At 49.3% G+C, this 18178-nt stretch overlaps 1 protein-coding gene and 1 pseudogene across 1 annotated transcript in view; one reads left to right on the top strand and one right to left on the bottom strand.

The window, feature by feature from the left end:
- Positions 1-8315, top strand: part of CHAT (choline O-acetyltransferase) — a 45562-nt gene extending 37247 nt beyond the window's left edge. The window contains exons 10-14 of the mRNA XM_036461198.2: positions 671-793; positions 3566-3707; positions 3798-3860; positions 5753-5890; positions 7563-8315. Coding sequence (XP_036317091.1) covers positions 671-793; positions 3566-3707; positions 3798-3860; positions 5753-5890; positions 7563-7802 — 706 coding nt within the window. The 3' untranslated portion in view covers positions 7803-8315. The remainder of the gene's footprint in view (positions 1-670; positions 794-3565; positions 3708-3797; positions 3861-5752; positions 5891-7562) is intronic.
- A 4157-nt stretch (positions 8316-12472) lies between these two features.
- On the bottom strand, positions 12473-15743 carry LOC118732157 (annotated as a pseudogene).
- Between the last annotated feature and the right edge of the window lie 2435 nt (positions 15744-18178).

Raw genomic sequence — 18178 nt, 5'->3', positions numbered from 1 at the left:
GCCTGTGGCCACACTGGGGGGCAGAAGGCAGAGGCCAGCGCTCAGGGTTCAGTGTAGACTCGGGAACCTTCCTGCTGCTCTGACAATGACTCATGGGCATCACGGGCTGGGTGTGGCATGGAGCGGCAGCAGCAGCCTCTGGGTGAAATGGGTTTTAGTCACCGGCAGGCAGCCTTCATGGCAGTGAGTGACCCAGGGCAGCAGGGGTGCGTCTCAGAGAGGAGTGCGACACACCGCCATCTGAGAAATGGGCTTTTCCCTGGACACAGAGGGTCTGTGGTCTGGCAGAATGGCCAGGATGCCAAAGGAATCCATGGGGAAGCTGGACACACCTTCCCAACACGTCAAATGAATGGCCTCTCCCAGCCTTACTTCTGCAGAGCTGCTAAGATTGTGTTTGATGGCCGTGTCCTCCCTGCCATGCAAATGCCTCTCCTGCCCCAAGTCCCTCCCTGCAGCCAGGCAGGCCATCGTCCACCCAGCCACGCCCCGCCTTCAGTGGAGAGTGACCCTGGCCCAGCATGCCCGGGGCCACACTCCGTTCCTGCAGGCCGAGCGCTGTCCTGGACCTCAGAGTGCTGGCACAGTGCAGGCTCAAGAGACGTGGTGAGACGGGGATGTGCGCATTCTGTTTTGCATGAAATCAAAGCATCTTTTCTCTTTTCCTCAGAATAGTAAAGAATCTTGACTTCGTGGTGTATAAGTTTGACAACTACGGGAAGACGTTCATTAAGCAGCAGAAGTGCAGCCCCGACGCCTTCATCCAGGTGGCCCTCCAGCTGGCCTTCTATAGGTGAGCGGAGCGCCCGGGGCTGGCAAGCTGCTCTCTCGCCAGACTCTACAGCCTGGAGAGAGGAAGGCCCCTGTGGGCTGGAGGTGGGCAGAGGGCAGGGCACCTTGGATGGAGGTGCCGCCTAACAGGGTTTCAAGGTATCAAACCTCCTCAGGAGGGGGAAAGCTGTCCCAGCCGGGCAGGTGCCTGAGCCACGGCCAGGGGCACAGTGCAAAGGCAGGAACGAGCCAACAAGGCCAGGCCGCCGGCAGGGGATGTTGGGGTGAGAAGGTGCACCTCCTCCTGAGCTCACCCAGTCCACCTGGTCCCTGTGGCTGCAGTACCACTCCCGTTTTTCTGGCCTCAATAGTGAAATGGAGCTAGCATCCCTCAGGGGGTCAGGTCAAAGGTTTAGGACTCAGCCTTGGCTCGTCCCTGTCTCTCGTCCCCCACCACGTCGGTTATTGTCCATGTGTCTCTTTGCCCTTCACCTCCACCCCCTCCGCCTCCGTGGGCCCCTCCCCAGCCCCTGCCATCTCATGCTTGGCCAAGTGCAGCATACTCCCTGGGCCTCTGCCTCCCACTCGGCTCTCTAGATCCTATCTTCATAAAGCGTGATGTTGGAAATACGCAAACCAGATTCTCTTTTACCACCTTGCACCTTCCCAGCGGCTTCCCACAGAGCCCAGGCTTAGAAAGCTCCTGTGAGCGGCCTCATCGGGCGTCCTCCCCCAAGCTCTCCCGTCTCTGGACCTTTGCTCTGGCTGCGTCTCTGCTGATTCACACGTCACCACTGCTCTTCTCCTGCCAGCTCCTGCCCACCACTCAGGGCCTCATGTGACCCCTTCTCTAAGGCGTGCCCCTCAGGCCCCTTGCCACCCAGTCCTCGGTCAGACCACGTGTCTCTTTTCCTTCTGTGGCATGTGATTCGTGTGAACTACCTTGTCCACTGACGTGGGGACTTTGTTTTCTAGACTGCCCCTCCCAAGCACGACTCGCTGGGCACCTGGCACACCTGGCACAGAGTAGGCATCAGGTGCTGAGTCTAACATGAGGAGACACATGTGAGCGTCAGCTAGGGGTGGTTCGGCCAGGTCTGTGATTCAGGAAATCCTTTAGAGGGTGTGGAGTGAGGGCTGAGGGCAGAGTGTAGAGCACATGTGTCAAACACAAGGCCCGCGGGCTACAACTAACACACAGAGTAGATCTTCCTCCAAGGCTGGCCCAGGGCTCAGGGCTCCAGGGGGACAGCTCAGAGGCTGGCATGACGGCGAATGGCAGGCGGCCATCAGATCTGCTTCCGGTCTGCAACGTCCAGGGAACACGAAGTGGCCCTGTCTAAAGCTGAGCGAGGCAGTCTCAGCAATGAGCAGGCAGCACCTTTGGGTCCTGGTGTCCCCTGGGCCATGACTCCTGGGGGAGGGAGCAGCACCTCTGAGCATCTGTCTTCTTAACTCACTGGGGAAGTCTGGTGTCACCCCATTGCCGGGACACAGACCTTATCCCCATAGACCTGGGGCAGGACCTGTGTCTGGAACTGTAGTCAGTGTCATTCTGATACTCCCTTAGCAATGGCTGAAATGGGCCTTGAGGCCAGGGTCCTGCCGGAGCCATGGCTGCCCCCACTTCCCATCAGTGAGCACTTCAGACCTTCAGATCCTGCACAGAGCACCCCCTCCTCATGAAACCATTGCTGTCACCGGACCTGGGCAGGAATGGACGTGGCCAGAGGCTCAGGGGCTCATGAATAGCTAAAACATGGAGAGCATTCTTCAGAGTCTAAGCTTCAATGAATTAAAAACAAACCAAAAAAAATCTGCTCCTGGATTCAGTGAGAACCTGGAAGCTGCCTCCACTGAGGCTGAGCAGCACCCAGCCAGCGAGGGCGTCTGTTTGCCTCCGGGGGGCGTGGGGATAAGGGACTGAGCGCCCTGCCCGCCTCTTGGGGAATGAGAGAGAGGGCCATGGAAGCCTATTCACTTGCTCAAGCAAACGGAGCCAAGCACTGTGCCCACTCGACGTGGCCTTCCGCCCTCCTGGAGGCCACCCAACGTGGAAGAGACGTACCCCAAGGAGGCCGAGACCCAGGGCCGTGGCTTGCAGTGATTTGGGCTGTCACTGCTCTTCTCAGATCTGTGTCTTTCCCTTCCCCAACCCAAACCAGGACTTGACTGACTAGTAAAGAAAGGTGTGTGCCAGCCAGGTCCGCAAGCGCAAGCCTGGGGTGCTGGTCCGAGCCTAAAGAAGAGGGGCCCCTGGCTGTTGGGGGGAGCGGCCTGCTGTCCTGTCCTGTCCAGAGGAGAGGCACACCCAGGGTGCCCAGGGTCTGTTGGGAGCCCAGCTGCTTCTGGACTTCATACCCATGACCACTGAGGCCCCTCCCTGCCGCCATCCATAGTTCATGTGTGAATTGTTTTAAATAAAGCAGGATTCTCTCGGGGGCGTGAATGATTAATTACACAATTATTCTATTCTGTGCTATTAATCAAAGATTCATCAGGTCTTGCAGAAAATTCTAGGTTCCCCACTAGGTTGGGGTTTTTTACAGCTACTTTGTAGTTTGTTTTACATCTGAGCATCGTCACCGCTGCATGGAAATGTACAAGTTCTTACTGTTAGCGACTCGGGCATTCATCTTGGGAAACCTCCTAGAACTCTATTAACATTAAAATGAAATACGCTGCCAAGCAAAGCCAGGATGTGAAACCAGAGCCAGCGGCTGTCCTCCTCCTGTGCTTCTGAGTCCCGGAGGATGCATCAGCTTTGCACTCATCACATCCCTTGTCTGTGCAGGCTCCATTGCAGACTCGTGCCCACCTATGAGAGCGCGTCCATCCGCCGCTTCCGGGAGGGACGGGTGGACAACATTCGATCGGCCACCCCCGAAGCACTGAGGTTTGTGAAAGCCGTCACAGACCACGAGGCTGCTGTGCCGGTAAGCCCCGCTCGTCTGAGGGGTCTCGAGGGAGCCGCCCCTTCGGCCTGCTCCTCACACCCACATGCTTCATGCCTGGTCTGTGTGCAGGATTCCGAAAAGCTGCTGCTCCTGAAGAATGCCATCCGCGCCCAGACGGAGTACACGGTCATGGTGAGTGCCAGTGCACAGGTCGGAGGGTGCCCAGGCTCTGCCATGCCTGAGCACGTGACCATGGGCTGTGCTCATAGTACGGGCCCATAGTACGGGCCGGGTGACAGCTGAGTCACCGACTGTCCAGCTACTTGGAAGGCCACCTGCCTCTCGGAACCTCCTCCTCCTTATTTTTAGAGCCTAGGTAACACTCCACTTCTCTTTCCCCAGGGATTTCGTGAGGATACGATGAATGGTCTTTGAAACCAGAACAATAATAACAGCACCAAATATGCAGAGCAATTTCTACTTTATACAAGAGAAGTCGAATGCCAGGGGATTGCACTGGGCCTGGAAGCTGGAGTGGCCTGCACGCCATGGCCAGTCACAGGCCGGCAGCAGCAGCCCCACCCACGGCTGATTTGCTTTCTTATTCTCCATGCTTTATTTATGCTGCCTGTAAATACGGAGTCAGTGAAAATTAATAGTGACATTAAAGTTGTAAGGGAAATGTTTCCCTAGTTTAGAGAAATGATTTATTTTCTAGCACTGCAAGCCAGCATACAAACAATGGAGAATAAGCTAGGGCTGGTGATCAATACATTAATTGCAAACCATTCTGATACAGCCTTTGAAAAGAAGTTGACCAGATTTCACTCTATATCATTGAAAGCAAGTGCAATGCAAATCCGGGTTTTAGAACTAGTCAATGTAGACCTTTCTCCTCTTCAGCATGCGTATCCTCTAGCATAGGTCCCTAATTCCTCCCAAGAATGGAGTGTTTGTTCTGTTTGGGAAAAGCAACCTCACTCTCATGCATCCAATACGTATTTTTTGGTTTCTCCTTTATGCCAGATAGAGTGCTGGGTGCTGGGAAATAAAAAATGCAGCTTGTAAATCCCGTCATTAGGGAGTTTCCTGAAGACTTCCTGGAGGAGGTGGAGCTTAATATGAGATGTGAAAGATGAGGTTCTGGTAACAGACATAGGACGGAGGATGGCCCAGAAGGGAGCAGCCTGTGCAGAGAAGTCGTGAGGGAGCAAGACACATCGGAGGAAAAGTGATGAGCTCAGTGTGTGCACACTGGCAGCCATTCTCACTCCCCTACTCATCTTTTCAGGGCTTTATCCTCAAATATAAACAATAGCCACAAAACAGAACTAAGAAAGTCACTGAGTTGAATTGGTTCAGGGCCTATGAAATAGCAGCCAACATTCAGGAACAGATCTTTTTTTTTTAAATATATTTTATTGATTTTTCACAGAGAGGAAGAGAGAGGGATAGAGAGTTAGAAACATCGATGAGACAGAATCATCGACCAGCTGCCTCTTGCACACCCCCTACCGGGGATGTGCCCGCAACCGAGGTACATGCCCTTGACCGGAATCGAACCCGGGACCTATCAGGCCACAGGCTGACGCTCTATCCACTGAGCCAAACTGGTGCCGGCAGGAACAGTTGTCCTGCCGGCACCGGTTTGTCTCTGTCCTCATTCCTCGGGCTCCACTGGAGGCTAAAGCGTTGGTTGTGGTGAGAGTCTGCGCAGTGCCAGCCTGGGCATCCCTCGCCAACCTTGCATGGGCCTGGGCCCTGCACTCGGCCTTCTACCCGAGAAGGAGTAGGATGGCCAGGCCAGCACCTCCTTTCCCTTAGAGCCCTGAGGGGCTGTAATGGTACAGTCAGCAGGACCCCGGGAGGGGACTCACCCTGGGGACATAAAAGTGCACGAGGGCCCGAGGAGCAGAGGCCACGTGGCAAAGCGGTCAGCCCTGGGCAGCTGCCCACACACTGCCCCCTGCAGGCCCTGCGTAGCCGTGGCCATTGGAGTGCCGCTTAGCACTGTGGGTAGAGAGGAGGGGGAAGGCACGTGGGAGCCCATGCTCACTTCCTGTTCTTTGCTCCTTGCCGCCCAGGCCATCACAGGGATGGCCATCGACAACCACCTGCTGGGGCTGCGGGAGCTGGCTCGGGACGTGTGCAAGGAGCTGCCGGACATGTTCACGGATGAAACATACCTGATGAGCAACCGATTCATCCTCTCCACCAGCCAGGTCAGCCCTGCGGTGCCCGTCGCCCAGGAAGCACTCAGTGTCACGGGTGGGCTTTCTAAAGAGCCTGGTGAATAGGGCCCTGGCTGAAGTCAGGCGAGTCCCACATCTGAATCTCACGAGCTTTGTGACTTTCTGCAAAATGACCTAATGATCAGAGCACAGGGTGTCATCTTCTAAATGACAGGCGCCCCCTGAGCAGAGGTGGACAGGACAGGAAGCACCCATTCTGGTGCCCTAACCATTACACTACTGCCTGTCAGTCTGCTGCCTCCCAAGCCCGGCAGGCCTGGAGGGAAGCCTGGCTCAGCCAGGTGCAGTGACGGAGGTGCAAAGCCCGCCCAGAGCCTGGCCGACAGGGCCCTCCAAGCGGGACCCGGCTATTGTTATAAAGGCCGTGCGACCGCTGCAGGCGGGAGCTGCCAGCCCGGCGGCTCCCAGCAGCACCGCAGGCTTGTCCTGCGGAGGATCACTGTCAAAGACAGGGAGGGTGAAATCATTCCAGAAAGGCCGCCGTTTAGGAGAGAAAGTACCCCCTCCCACCCCCGATACATCAATTCGCTAAAAGTAACCTCATCTGTGAAAGGCTGGGCATGGGTGGTAAAGGCGCGCATGGCGTGAGTGAGTGAGGATGAAAGCCAGGCAGTGATTTGATTTCCTCATTACTGCGGTGAGCTCACTGGCGTGGCTGAACGAGGGCAGAAACAACATAAATTCTTCAGGAAGCCGGCATGGGCAACAAGTGCTTTGGCATGGCTTTCTGGCCTGCGGCTGCCGCCTGGCAAATGTATCTGACAAGGAGGGGACTCTATTAGCAGGACTAATGGTGCGTTCTGCCCATTAAAAACAAAACCAAAAAAGAACAGTGTCATTTCTGAAGGCCCGAGCACACAGTGCCCAGACCTGCAGGGTTAAAACAGACCGCCCCGCACCTGCCCCCGAACGTGGTCCATTCCCCCCCCAAGACACGCTAATTAAGCCAAGGGGCCGAGGTGGGTTCTTTCCATTGGAAATGAGCGTTTATGACTTGAATGCCTTCGGAAACACATTTTCTGGGTTTGTGATCCGGATTACAAAATCTCAACGCTCTGAATTAAAAACATATTAGGTGCCTAGCTAAGTCTCCAATTGATGGCAAACTCTGAGACACCAGTGCTGGGTAACTGTGCGTGGCCAGGCCACGGGGGGAAGGATCAGACGGGCCACGCACCGCCGACAGTAATTAAGGATGCCGGATCGACAGAGGCGACAGGCAGCCTTCCTCCGGCTCGTCAATTACCCGCTCTGGGAGGCCGCTGCGCCAGAGGGTGTCTCCGGGGGGCCATTTAGGAAATTACCCTGATTGCCTCGGTGCCTCCAACGGCCCCCAAGTGAGAGAGACTCAGCCGAGACCCAGCGGCAGGTGCGGCTGGCAGCCCCTGACGCCGCGCAGAGCAGATTTCACACCAGGGAGCGGCTGATGGCCCGCTTCTCCTGGCGAGATGGGCTTGTTGTTAGCACTCTGACCATGGCCATCAGCTGACGCAGGCGGTTGGTTTGGTTAATTCAGTCAAACCCGCCCGGGTGGGAAAGAGTCAGAGAAGCAAATAGCCCTCGGAGGCCCCGGGCCAGACGCCCTCCCTCCAGCAGGCTGGTGGCCTTCCGGAGCCAGGCTGCTGACCTGTCCTCTCCCCAGGTGCCCACCACCATGGAGATGTTCTGCTGCTACGGGCCCGTGGTGCCCGACGGGTACGGCGCCTGCTACAACCCCCAGCCCGAGAGCATCCTGTTCTGCGTCTCCAGCTTCCACAGCTGCCCGGAGACCTCCTCCGCCAAGTTCGCCAAGGCCGTGGAGGAGAGCCTGGCGGAGCTGGGCCGCCTCTGCAGCCCGCCCCAGCCTGCCGCCGCCAAGAAGGAGAAGTGCCACCAACCGTGACTCCCGCCGCCACGTCCCCTCTCCCAGCCTAGCTTCCTGTAGCTGCCAGACCCTGCTGAACCCCGCTCCCACCCTCACCCCAGCTTTCCGCAGCTCCCCCGTCCTCAGGGCCCAGCACAGCACAGTGAGATGCCCCGGGGGCTGAGGGTCTGCAGGAGAGTGTCCGCGTGGACAGGAGTGTCCTTAGCCACAGACGGCGGCCGGCCCAGCACTGACAGCACCGCACAGGAGCCCCGCCTGGCTCAGAGGGGCGGGCGAGGTGGGACGTGCACACTGACTCCCCTCCACTCGCTGCCAGCAGGACCTCGCATGGCTGGGTCATGTTTTTGCCCAACGGGAGGAAGAATGAGTCGCCTTTTTTAAGTGCAATGTACCTAGTGAGTCATGAGGGAAGAGGCTAATTCAGGTCACTGCCTCTGCGGGTAGAAGTGGGGGCTTTGTTTTCAGGCTCAAAGCGGTCTGATCATACACAGGGCCTGGCTGAGCTTGCATTTAGCGGGGTGCGTACTCCCTCCCCGCACAGCCCGAGTTCATGTAAAACAGCGACCTGGGCCCAGGAAGGCACTGCCTCTGCCTCCGGGGCAGCCTGCCCTGGAGCTCAGCTTCTGACCCGGCTACTCTGGAGGGAAACCCCTGCCTCCCAGAGCCCGGCAGTCCCGGGGAAACACTCAGGCCAGGGCAAGCCGGCGGGGGGGGGGCGCCAGTCCCTGCCCACGGACCCTGCTCTGTTGCTTTCTCACTCCCCTTCGTTCAGAACATGCCCCGCTGTGGGATCTGCCTTTTAGAGGAGACGGTTGCGCTGGGAGTTATCTGTTGTTTATTCGTTTGCTTTATTCATCCTTAGAGAGGCTTTTAGGAGCACTGCTGCGACATCATTTCAAGGAATAATCTTGGTGGCCCAAGCGGGACATCCGTGGAGGATGCTGTCCAGGGATTCTGGCTAAGCCCACGGAGAGGGCCTGGGGTAGGGCGCTCATGGTCTCAGGCCCGTCCAGAGCCAGCCCTGAAGGAGGGGCAGACCGTCCACTGAGGCCTGGGTTTCGGGTTGAGGACTTAGTGGGAGATTCCAGCACTGCCCACCAAAGTCACTGGTCTGCAGGTGCTCGCTCCTACCCTCAGACATCACCTGCCTGCTCCCCGGGGAGTGGCAGCAAGTCTGGGGAGCACCTGGAGCTGCTGACCCCCCCACACACACACACCCCCACACACACCCCCACCCGTAAGCAGACCCAGAGCCACTGGTCCGTCCTCACCAGGACCCCCTGCCTACTGCGTTCTCTTCTGGTTTCCCTCCAGGGATTCTGGGCAGACAGGGCAATGGCCGGGGCTCAGGGAGCCTGTCACAGGGACAAGCATCCCCAACCCCGTGAGGCTGAGCGGATGGTAGCTCCTGTGTGTGAGGCGCTTGCACAAGCAGGTGGGCGTTGGTGCCCACAGTCAGGATGCGTGTCCCCAGAGGGCACTGTTCGAGGGATATTTATTTCAAACTTTTCATACTGACCTGACAGAAGCAAACTCACACCGGCCACTCTGAGCTGAGGGAGGAGGCCGGCTGCATAGTCAGGCAGCAGTGGCTGGGGCTCTGGGGGGTGTAGGGCCGTGCGGCCGAGGGTCCTCGCCGGGGAGGGCTGGGAGCTGGTCTCCCGCCTCCAGGCTCAGGCCGGTGCACAGAGTCTTGATGCAAAGGCGACGGTGAGCCATGGGCATGGGCATTGCTGTGGGGACCCCGGAAAAGGAGACCTCCCCAGAGAGGTGACAAATGAAACCGAGAGACAGTCATTTGGGGGGCAGTGCTGCATCATAAAAGTGTATCTGGCCACCTTACAATACCGCTATGTTGCCAAAATATGTCATTATTTGAGTTCTATTTTTATAAGATAGTTTCAGATTTATGGCAATAATCACATGTGCATTTATAGCCTTTCCATTCTAAGTTATAGTTTTGTGCTTTAAATAAATAAATATATATATATATATGACTAAAGAACTGTATATTTAAACACTATATTCAAATTACTTTAAAGACTGTAAGTCTGTATTCAATAAAAAGCAATGCCAAGAAAGATGGTGTTGGCCTTTGTTTCTTCCCAGAAATGCTATTAAAATGTTGGCATAAGTCCTGTGTGCTGGGTCAGCAATTCATTAGCCTTTGTCTGAGGTCTGGCCCAGCAGAGGTGGGGGTCCAGGTACGGGGACGAAGAGGGGGGGGGGAAGGAGCTTTGTCTTCCCTGGTGAGGGGCTGTGGCACCCACCCTGGGGCTGCTGCGGGGCAGCGAGGCTGCCTGGGTGTTGTGACCAGGGTGCTTGGTGTAGAGCTGGGGCCTCCACTTACGCCCGCACACGTGCAGAGGTACAATGGAGTGGAGGGAAGGCACCAGGCACGGAGGCGGGAGCCTGAAATAGGAACCCAGCTCTGTCTCTAACTTACCATGGGCTCTGGGGTTCTCGTTTCACCTATCTAACCCTCAGTTTCCCCATCTGTAAAATGGGGATGTTGAGATCAGCACTACCCTCTTCCAGGATTGTGATGAGATGACATAAGATGGTCATTGTATGAAAACTTAGGAAGTGAAATAAAAAGCTAGCATTCTTATTGCAGGCTCACAGGAACCTGTGCACACAGGTGCCCTCCGCCTGCAAAACCCTGATACATTCCGAGCTGCAAAACCTCTGTAATCCTCAAAACCAGAACTGGAATTCCTCCAAACAGAAGCCCCGCACTCCCCAGGCAGAGCCTAAAAAGACCCTCAACGTGTATGATTTATGTGACTGGGACGCGGAAAAGGCATTATCCGAAAAGATACGGTTAGGATGTCCCAGGCGAATGGAATAGGAAGGCCCAGGATCTAAGTAACCTGGGTTTGCTCTTCCCCCACATATCACAGCTGGCCCAGAAATAACCAGATGCAGACCACTGAGAAGAGCATGACCATCAGCATACAAAATGTGCCAGGCACTCGTCGTCTCTGGCCTGGGCAGAGATGTTGGTCAATACATGTAGAAATGCAGGCAAGAGTCCTTCCCAGTCTCACAAGAGGAACCAGAAGTTTCCAAATTACTCCTAAGCAGTGTGTCCCCCCCCCACCCCCTGTCGGAGGTCAGGTGGGGGGAATCAGTGTCTGGTTTCCTGTATAGATCGCCCATTTCCGGCTTTGTGTCTCTGAGTTGTCCTTTAGAGTGAGCAGGATGAGCCATATGCCACCCCAGGGAGAGCTGGCCTCCCACCGTGAAGAGGACCTTTCTCAAAGCTCTGGTCTCTGCAGACAAGGACCAGCTCTCTCCCTGTTCCTTTCCTACTGCTTCTTCCCTCTCCATGTGGGATTTCACTTCCTAGTTCTGTACCTTAAGTGTCATGGGCCCCAGGATTCTGTGTTTGGTCTCTAATTTCTTATATTAAAGGAGCAGAAAACTAGCCAGCTGAGCTGATGCAGATGGACCCCTGCCCCTATAAAAACCATACAAATAAAGAGAAAATTCTTTTAAACATATAGATCACTTTGAGAAAGAAGTCCTCACACGCCAGGAAAAAAAGGGAGATGTGCAACACAGAGCAGTGAGCAGGGGCTAAAGTAAATACAACCAGACACAGACTTTAAGACAAAGGGCATAGCCCCAGCCCCTGCAAGGTGGGAAAGGCAGCCAAACTCCCCACGTAAGGCCATAACCTCAGAGAGGCATCCAACCCTACATAAAGGATTACAAACCTCTTCCCGTCAACCCAGGGGAGCACTGAGAGACCATGCCATTCACTCAGAGCTGTGGGTAATGGAAAAAATACATCAATGAGAAATTAAACTATAAACTTGTGTCAAATGTGGGTGTGGAGTCTGAATTTATACAAGTTAAATGTAAAGCTGGAATTACAAGCCAATAATGTTCTTTAATTGCCTGGGTCAATAAGACCCAAAGGATCTCAGAAGAAGCAAATGCAAAACCACTTTCCACAGCCATGAGCACCACAAACACCCACAGGGGGAAAATACTCCATTAAAGATGAGCTCACAATCAAAACATACTAATGGCCTAAGACAGTGTTTCCCAAAGTGTGGTACGCGAACCCCCAGGGGTACGCGAAGAGTTTGGTGGGGGTACGCGTTGCACCGGAGTTTGGTGGGGATATGCACTGCACCGTGCTTAGCTGCACCTAATTCTACGTTCTCATGAGTACGAGGGGTACTCAGCGTTACGAAAATTATAGAAGGGGTACGCATATGTCAAAAGTTTGGGAAACACTGGCCTAAGAAATGGCTCACTGGAGGACAAGTGGCAGATAAAACAAAAGGGGAAATTAACATCATAAAGAGGGGAGATAATAGATGGCTCAAAAAAAGCTATAAAATTGATGTTTAACATTAAAAATAAAAAATAAAATAGAGAGAAGATACACGTAGGCATTCAAAAGGGAACCATTAGAGAGAATGGGGGTAGGGGAATGCAGGAGTACTGTCCTAAGAGAAAATGGCTGAGAATATTCCACAGAGAAACGCATCTTTCTAAAACTCATAGTTCAAAGAAAAAAATAATACAATTCTAGAATTTAGAGCAGAATGATAATAAAGATACCTCATATCAAAACCTCTGGAATATAACAAAAGTCATGTTTTCAGGGAATTTTTTTTTAATTTGAATAAACATTTATTACAAAAAAATAGTAGACTTAGATCTTAACATGTCCTCATATTTAACACGTTTAATATTTTCTTCTAAAATATCATAGCAAACATATTAACATATATAAAAAGTATTTAAAAGATAGAAATACCATTCCAGTGAACATAAGACTTAAAAACAGAAACAACTTTTAAAAAAAAGAAAATTTACAAAATTATACAAAACAGGCTGAACATAAAACACTGATATGCAGTTACTGAGAAGATACTGGCTTTAGTTATTTCCAGGTGATGGAAGCAGTCTGATATGTCAATCCAGGAAATATATGCAATTATTGGTTAGCCTTAGAGGTACTACATATAAACATTAAAAAAATAGTCATGCAAAACTAATAAACCTGGTAACTTCTCATTTACCAGATATTTTGAATACCTAAAAGATTTAAACATATCATATGATCTTAAAGGAAACTCTTAAAATCATACAATATAATGGAATTAAACTTTTTAAAGTGGAGGATATAGAGGTAGACCTCTTAGAAAAGTTTCCCTACTTGACTTGAGTTATTAAAACCAAAGCTGCCCTGGCCAGGGTGGCTCAGCTGAATGCAGCATTGCCCCATGCACTTACGGTCACCGGTCAAATTCCCAGTCAGGGCACATGCCCATGTTGCTGGTTTAAACCCTGGTTGGGGCATGTATGGGAGGCAACCAATTGATGTTTCTCTCTCTCTCCCTCTCCCTTCTTCTCTCTAAAATCAATGAAAATACAACATATACAGTGAGGATTAAAACAAAAAACAAAGCCGTTTTCTTAATGTCCTCAGCTTCTTAACTAAGACCCAAATAGTTTAATTCTATCAGCTAAATTTAATCAAAGAGTTGACTTTTTAAACATAATACTGTCAAATTTCTTTCATAAAGTTTAAAAAATACACATGAACTAATTAATACATTACTTAGAGCTGGTTTCATTTTTAAAATATGGGTCTTGGGCTGATTTGCCAAACACTGGGAAGAGATAGAGATTTAAAAAGTTAGACAATCTGCTTGTTTCTTTTTAAGAACTCACACTAAATAATGTAATTGAAGAGTCAATTTTGTGAGGAAGAATCAGGTAGATGATTCTTATTTGGAAGTTACAATGAAAAGGGACTAATTTATTTAATTAAGGGGTGACTGCACTGGTTAACAACAATCCTGAAGGGTTGCAGTTTTGTAAGCAACTGAAAAATCTGAAATGTGATTAAAAAATAAATCGTGAGTAATGTCTGTTGTTGAAGATATAGGACATACTTTCACAAGAAAGTTTCCAAAATAGCTATTTTTCATTGATCTAAAGAGTCTGTAACATACACACATGTCAAAAGAGGTGGTGACTCAGAGATGCTTTAATTCAACCAATTAAAAGTCCAAATGTTTGGAATTAAATGACCAACTACTTGCCAAAAATCCATAAAATATTCACACCAGACAGACCAAGATTAACTCTCCCAAGCATTCCTGACTCTTTGGTCTTTATGATGTAAAGCACATGTGTCAAACACAAGGCCCGCGGGCCAAATCTGTCCGGCCAGGCCTTGCAATGTGGCCCGCACCGCGCTGTCATCACTGCACTCCGCTGCGTTTCCATCACAATGACAGTTTATGACTGTTCAGTAAACCATTCGGCCCGCGATTTAGGCTGGATTTTAGATTTTGGCCCCTTCTCTGATTGAGTTCGACACCCCTAATGTAAAGGAACATCAATAACGTATGAAACATATTATTTGGCCCTTTGCAAGATTGTAGACATGATACTGGTAGATTAGCTCATAATGGGAAGGGTTGATAGCACTCTGATAAATGCAAAAGACATTCTCATTTGTCTCATCTGGTTTATTTGGAGTCTGAATAAAGTGCTGAGAAGTAAATGCTTTTCTGTCAGGTATTTAGAATGTGGAGGTCATCTGGAATCCAGGTAGGTGCAAACATAATGCAGAATGATAGCAGAATCAGTGGTCAGGTCTGTATCCCACTTGCGTCCTTTGAAGTCTCCACCTCTATTCCATCGAAATGAGTTCAGACAGCCTCCCTGAGAAAGTTCTTTGATCCTTTCAAACAAGTCTTCCTAATTTGGTGTAGGTCTATACTCACCATTGTATTCAGAGTTGGAATGAGAGGAGCTTTGACAAGAGCAGCTTGTTTCAAGCTGGTAATATTAGCCTCTGCTATTTGCAGCTCTGGACAACCCATGCGTCTCATCTGTGTGCTGACAGACTCAATCTCTTGTACAAGTGAACTAATATTGTCTCATTGATCCAATTTCTGAACTTAGCTGTCCATGAATCCATATAGACAAGAAGTTGTCTATTCACACTCACTCTTGCCCAGACCCCCTCTGCAGCTTGCTTAGAACTGAGATCAGCTTCATTTTTGTTAGCGCATGGAGCCTGGGACCTGCAGGCAAGCTGATAGTGAAACTTCTTTAGAGTTTGTACATAATCCCCAGTAGAACAATTGTAGTTCCAGAAAGTAGGACTGGTGGAAGGCGAGGTAGAATCTGGGCTCCCCAGCTTAACTCTATGCTTTTCTCTTCTTTGCTTCTAAGAAAAGTATCCAAAGTTCATAGGTCTGTCATGTAGTTGTGTTTATCAGTAGGGGAATTATAGGCAGTGTGTGAAGAATGGTAGCGAAATTGCAATCCACTGCTCTCCACTGGCCCAACAGTGGTAGGGTATGAAGAAGGAGAGGGACTATAACTTAACAACTTATTATAACCACTGATGGGTGAGCCTGGGCTATAAGAACCACTGCCACCTGATGTCAGACCTTGTAGCTGAGGGCTGTATCCAGTTATACAGCTGGTGGTGAACTTGGGGCTGGTACTGGGTGAACGAGATGGGCTATAACTCACACACTCTGACCCTGAATTGAAGACGGTGGAGAGGGAGGAATTTGGGTTGCTGCCAGGTCATGTGGAGGAGGAGTCTGTACAACAGCTGTTTTTAACCCTAAAAGTGTTTGCTGTCCAGGGCTAACAACCAGACTTGTTGGTGCCACAGTATATTTGAAATATCTCCAAAAATCAAATAAAGCATTTAGGCTGAAGAGAGATGCAAGGGCAAGCTCAATATTCCAGAGAGACCAGAATGTCACATTATAATATGAACTAATCAATTTTCCAGTCATTTCAGTATATATTATTCCAGCCATATACACATTGAGGAGTCCCCGGGCTAGAACCACTTTCCTGACTTCTGTTTCTTTTCTCATCCTGATGGTGTTGTCAATAAGGGAAGCACTAGGGTTAGACTCCCCTTGCATCATGATCTCTGGCCAGAAGCTGCTGACTCGCTTGGGGGTGGGGTGGAATTTATATGTTAAAACACATCAGAAAAAGAAGTCTTAAAATTGATGAACTAAGTGTAACCTAGAAAGTAAATATTTGCCCCACTGGCCAGTGTGGCTCAGTGTTTGAACATCGACCTATGAACTAGGATGCCACAGTTCAATTCCTGGTTAGAGCGCATGTCCAAGTTGCGGACTCGATCCCCAGTGAGGGGCATGCAAGAGACAGCCAATCGATGATTCTCTCTCATCATTGATGTTTCTATCTCTCTCTTCCTTTCTCTTTCTCTCTGATATCGATAAATATATTTTTTAAGTGATTTTTTTAAAGGAGCCAAACAATAAACTCAAAGAAAGGAGAAGAAACAGTAAATTCAAATAAAGTAATAAAGATGAAAAACAGCTTTCAATACAGAATTAGAATATTCCAAAAATTCATATGGAAACACAAGAAAACCTGAATAGACACAGCAATCTTGAGAAAGAAGAGCAAAATTGGAGGAATCATGCTACCTGATATCAAACTATACTCTAAGATCAATGTGACCAAAACAGCATGGTACTGGCAATAAAACAGACATATACATATATGCAACAGAATAGAGAGCCCAGAAATAAATTCACAATTTTATAGTCAATTAATATTTGACAAAGGAGGCAAAAAGATACAATGGGATAAAGACAGTCAATTAGTAAATGGTGTTGGGAAAATTGGACATATACGTGCACGCGAGAGAAAAAGAGAGATGAGAGAGAGAGAGAGAGAGAGAGAGAGAGAGAGAGAGAGAGAGAGAGAGAGAGAGAGAGAGAAGAAACTACCATATTACACCATAACAAGAATAAACACAAAATAGATTAAAGACTTAAATGTTAAACTCAAAACACTAAATATCGTAGAAGAAAACATAAACAGTAAAGTCTCAGACATTTCTCATAGTAATATTTTTTCTGATATATCTTCTTGGGCAAAAGTGACAAAAGGAAAAATAAGCAAATAGGACTACATCAAACTAAAATGTTTTTGCATAGCAAAGGAAATGATCAACAAAATAGAAAGACTTCCCACTGAATGGGAGAACATATTTGCCAATGACACATCTGATAAGGGGTTAATATCCAAAATGTATAAAGAACTCATACAACTCAATGCTAGAAATACAAACAATCCAATTAAAAAATGGCAAAGGACCTGATAGACACTTATCCAAAGAGGACATATAGATGATCAATCAATATTTGAAAAGATAGATTTGTTCATCATCACTAATCACCAAAAGTCAAAAATTGAAACCACAGTGAGACATCACCTCACACCTTTCAGAATGGCTATCATCAATAAATCAACAAACAGGTGCTGGAAAGGATGTGGAGAAAAGGGAATCCTCATGTAAGGTTGATGGGAATGCAGACTGGTGCAGCCACTGTGGAAAGCAGTATGGTTTTTCTTCAAAAAATTAAAAATTGAACTGCCTTATGACTCAGCAATTTCATTTCTGGGTATATATATAAAAAAAAATAAAAAAAACAACAACACGAAAGACTATATGCACCTCTATGTTCATTGCAGTATTATTGACAATAGCTAAGATTGGGAGCATCCCAAGTGCCCATCACTGTGGATAAAAAAAAAAGCTGTGGTACATTTACACAATAGAACATTACTCAGCCATAAAAAGAAGAAAGTCTTATCTTTTGGACAGCATAGAAGCACCTAGAGAGTATTGTGTTAAGTGAAATAAGCCAGTCAGAGGAAGACAAATACCATATGATTTTACTTATATGTGGAATCTAGTGAACAAAAGTAACAAAACGAAATAGAAGCAGACTAATAAATACAGAGAACACACTGACAGCTGTCATAGAAGAGGGGTGTTTGGGGGCTGGGTGGAAAAGGTGAAAGGAATAAGCAAAAATCATACAGACTCATAGGCACACACAATAGTATAGTGGTTATGAGAGGGGAAGGGGTAGAGGGAGGTGGAGGAGGGGAAAGGAGATAAATGGTGATGAAAGGAGACTTACCATTGAGTAGTGAACACACAATACAATATACAGATGATATACTATTCTAGTACACCTGAAACCTGTATAGTTTTATTAATCAATTTCACCCCAATAAATTCAATAACAAAAAATTTTAAAGCAGCTATCAGTGAAGGAGAAAACAACATAGAGAAGCTAAACAAAGTAAAAGTTGGTTTTTTTAAAAGATTAACAATATGCACTCCTATGTTCACAGAGCCCAATTTACAATAGCTAAGATTTGGAAACAGCCTTAGCGCCCATTAGATGAGTGGATTAGAAAACTATGGAACATCTACACAATGGAACACTACACTGTAAAAAAGAAGGAACTCTGCCAAAACCGGTTTGGCTCAATGGATAGAGCGTTGGCCTGCGGACTCCAGGGTCCTGGGTTCGATTCCAGTCAAGGGC

Source organism: Pipistrellus kuhlii, unplaced genomic scaffold (assembly GCF_014108245.1).
Source record: "Pipistrellus kuhlii isolate mPipKuh1 unplaced genomic scaffold, mPipKuh1.p scaffold_m20_p_35, whole genome shotgun sequence".
Classification (NCBI taxonomy): Eukaryota; Metazoa; Chordata; class Mammalia; order Chiroptera; family Vespertilionidae; genus Pipistrellus; species Pipistrellus kuhlii.
The sequence above is the reverse complement of the archived record's forward strand: the minus strand, read 5'-3'. Positions and strand labels throughout refer to the sequence as shown.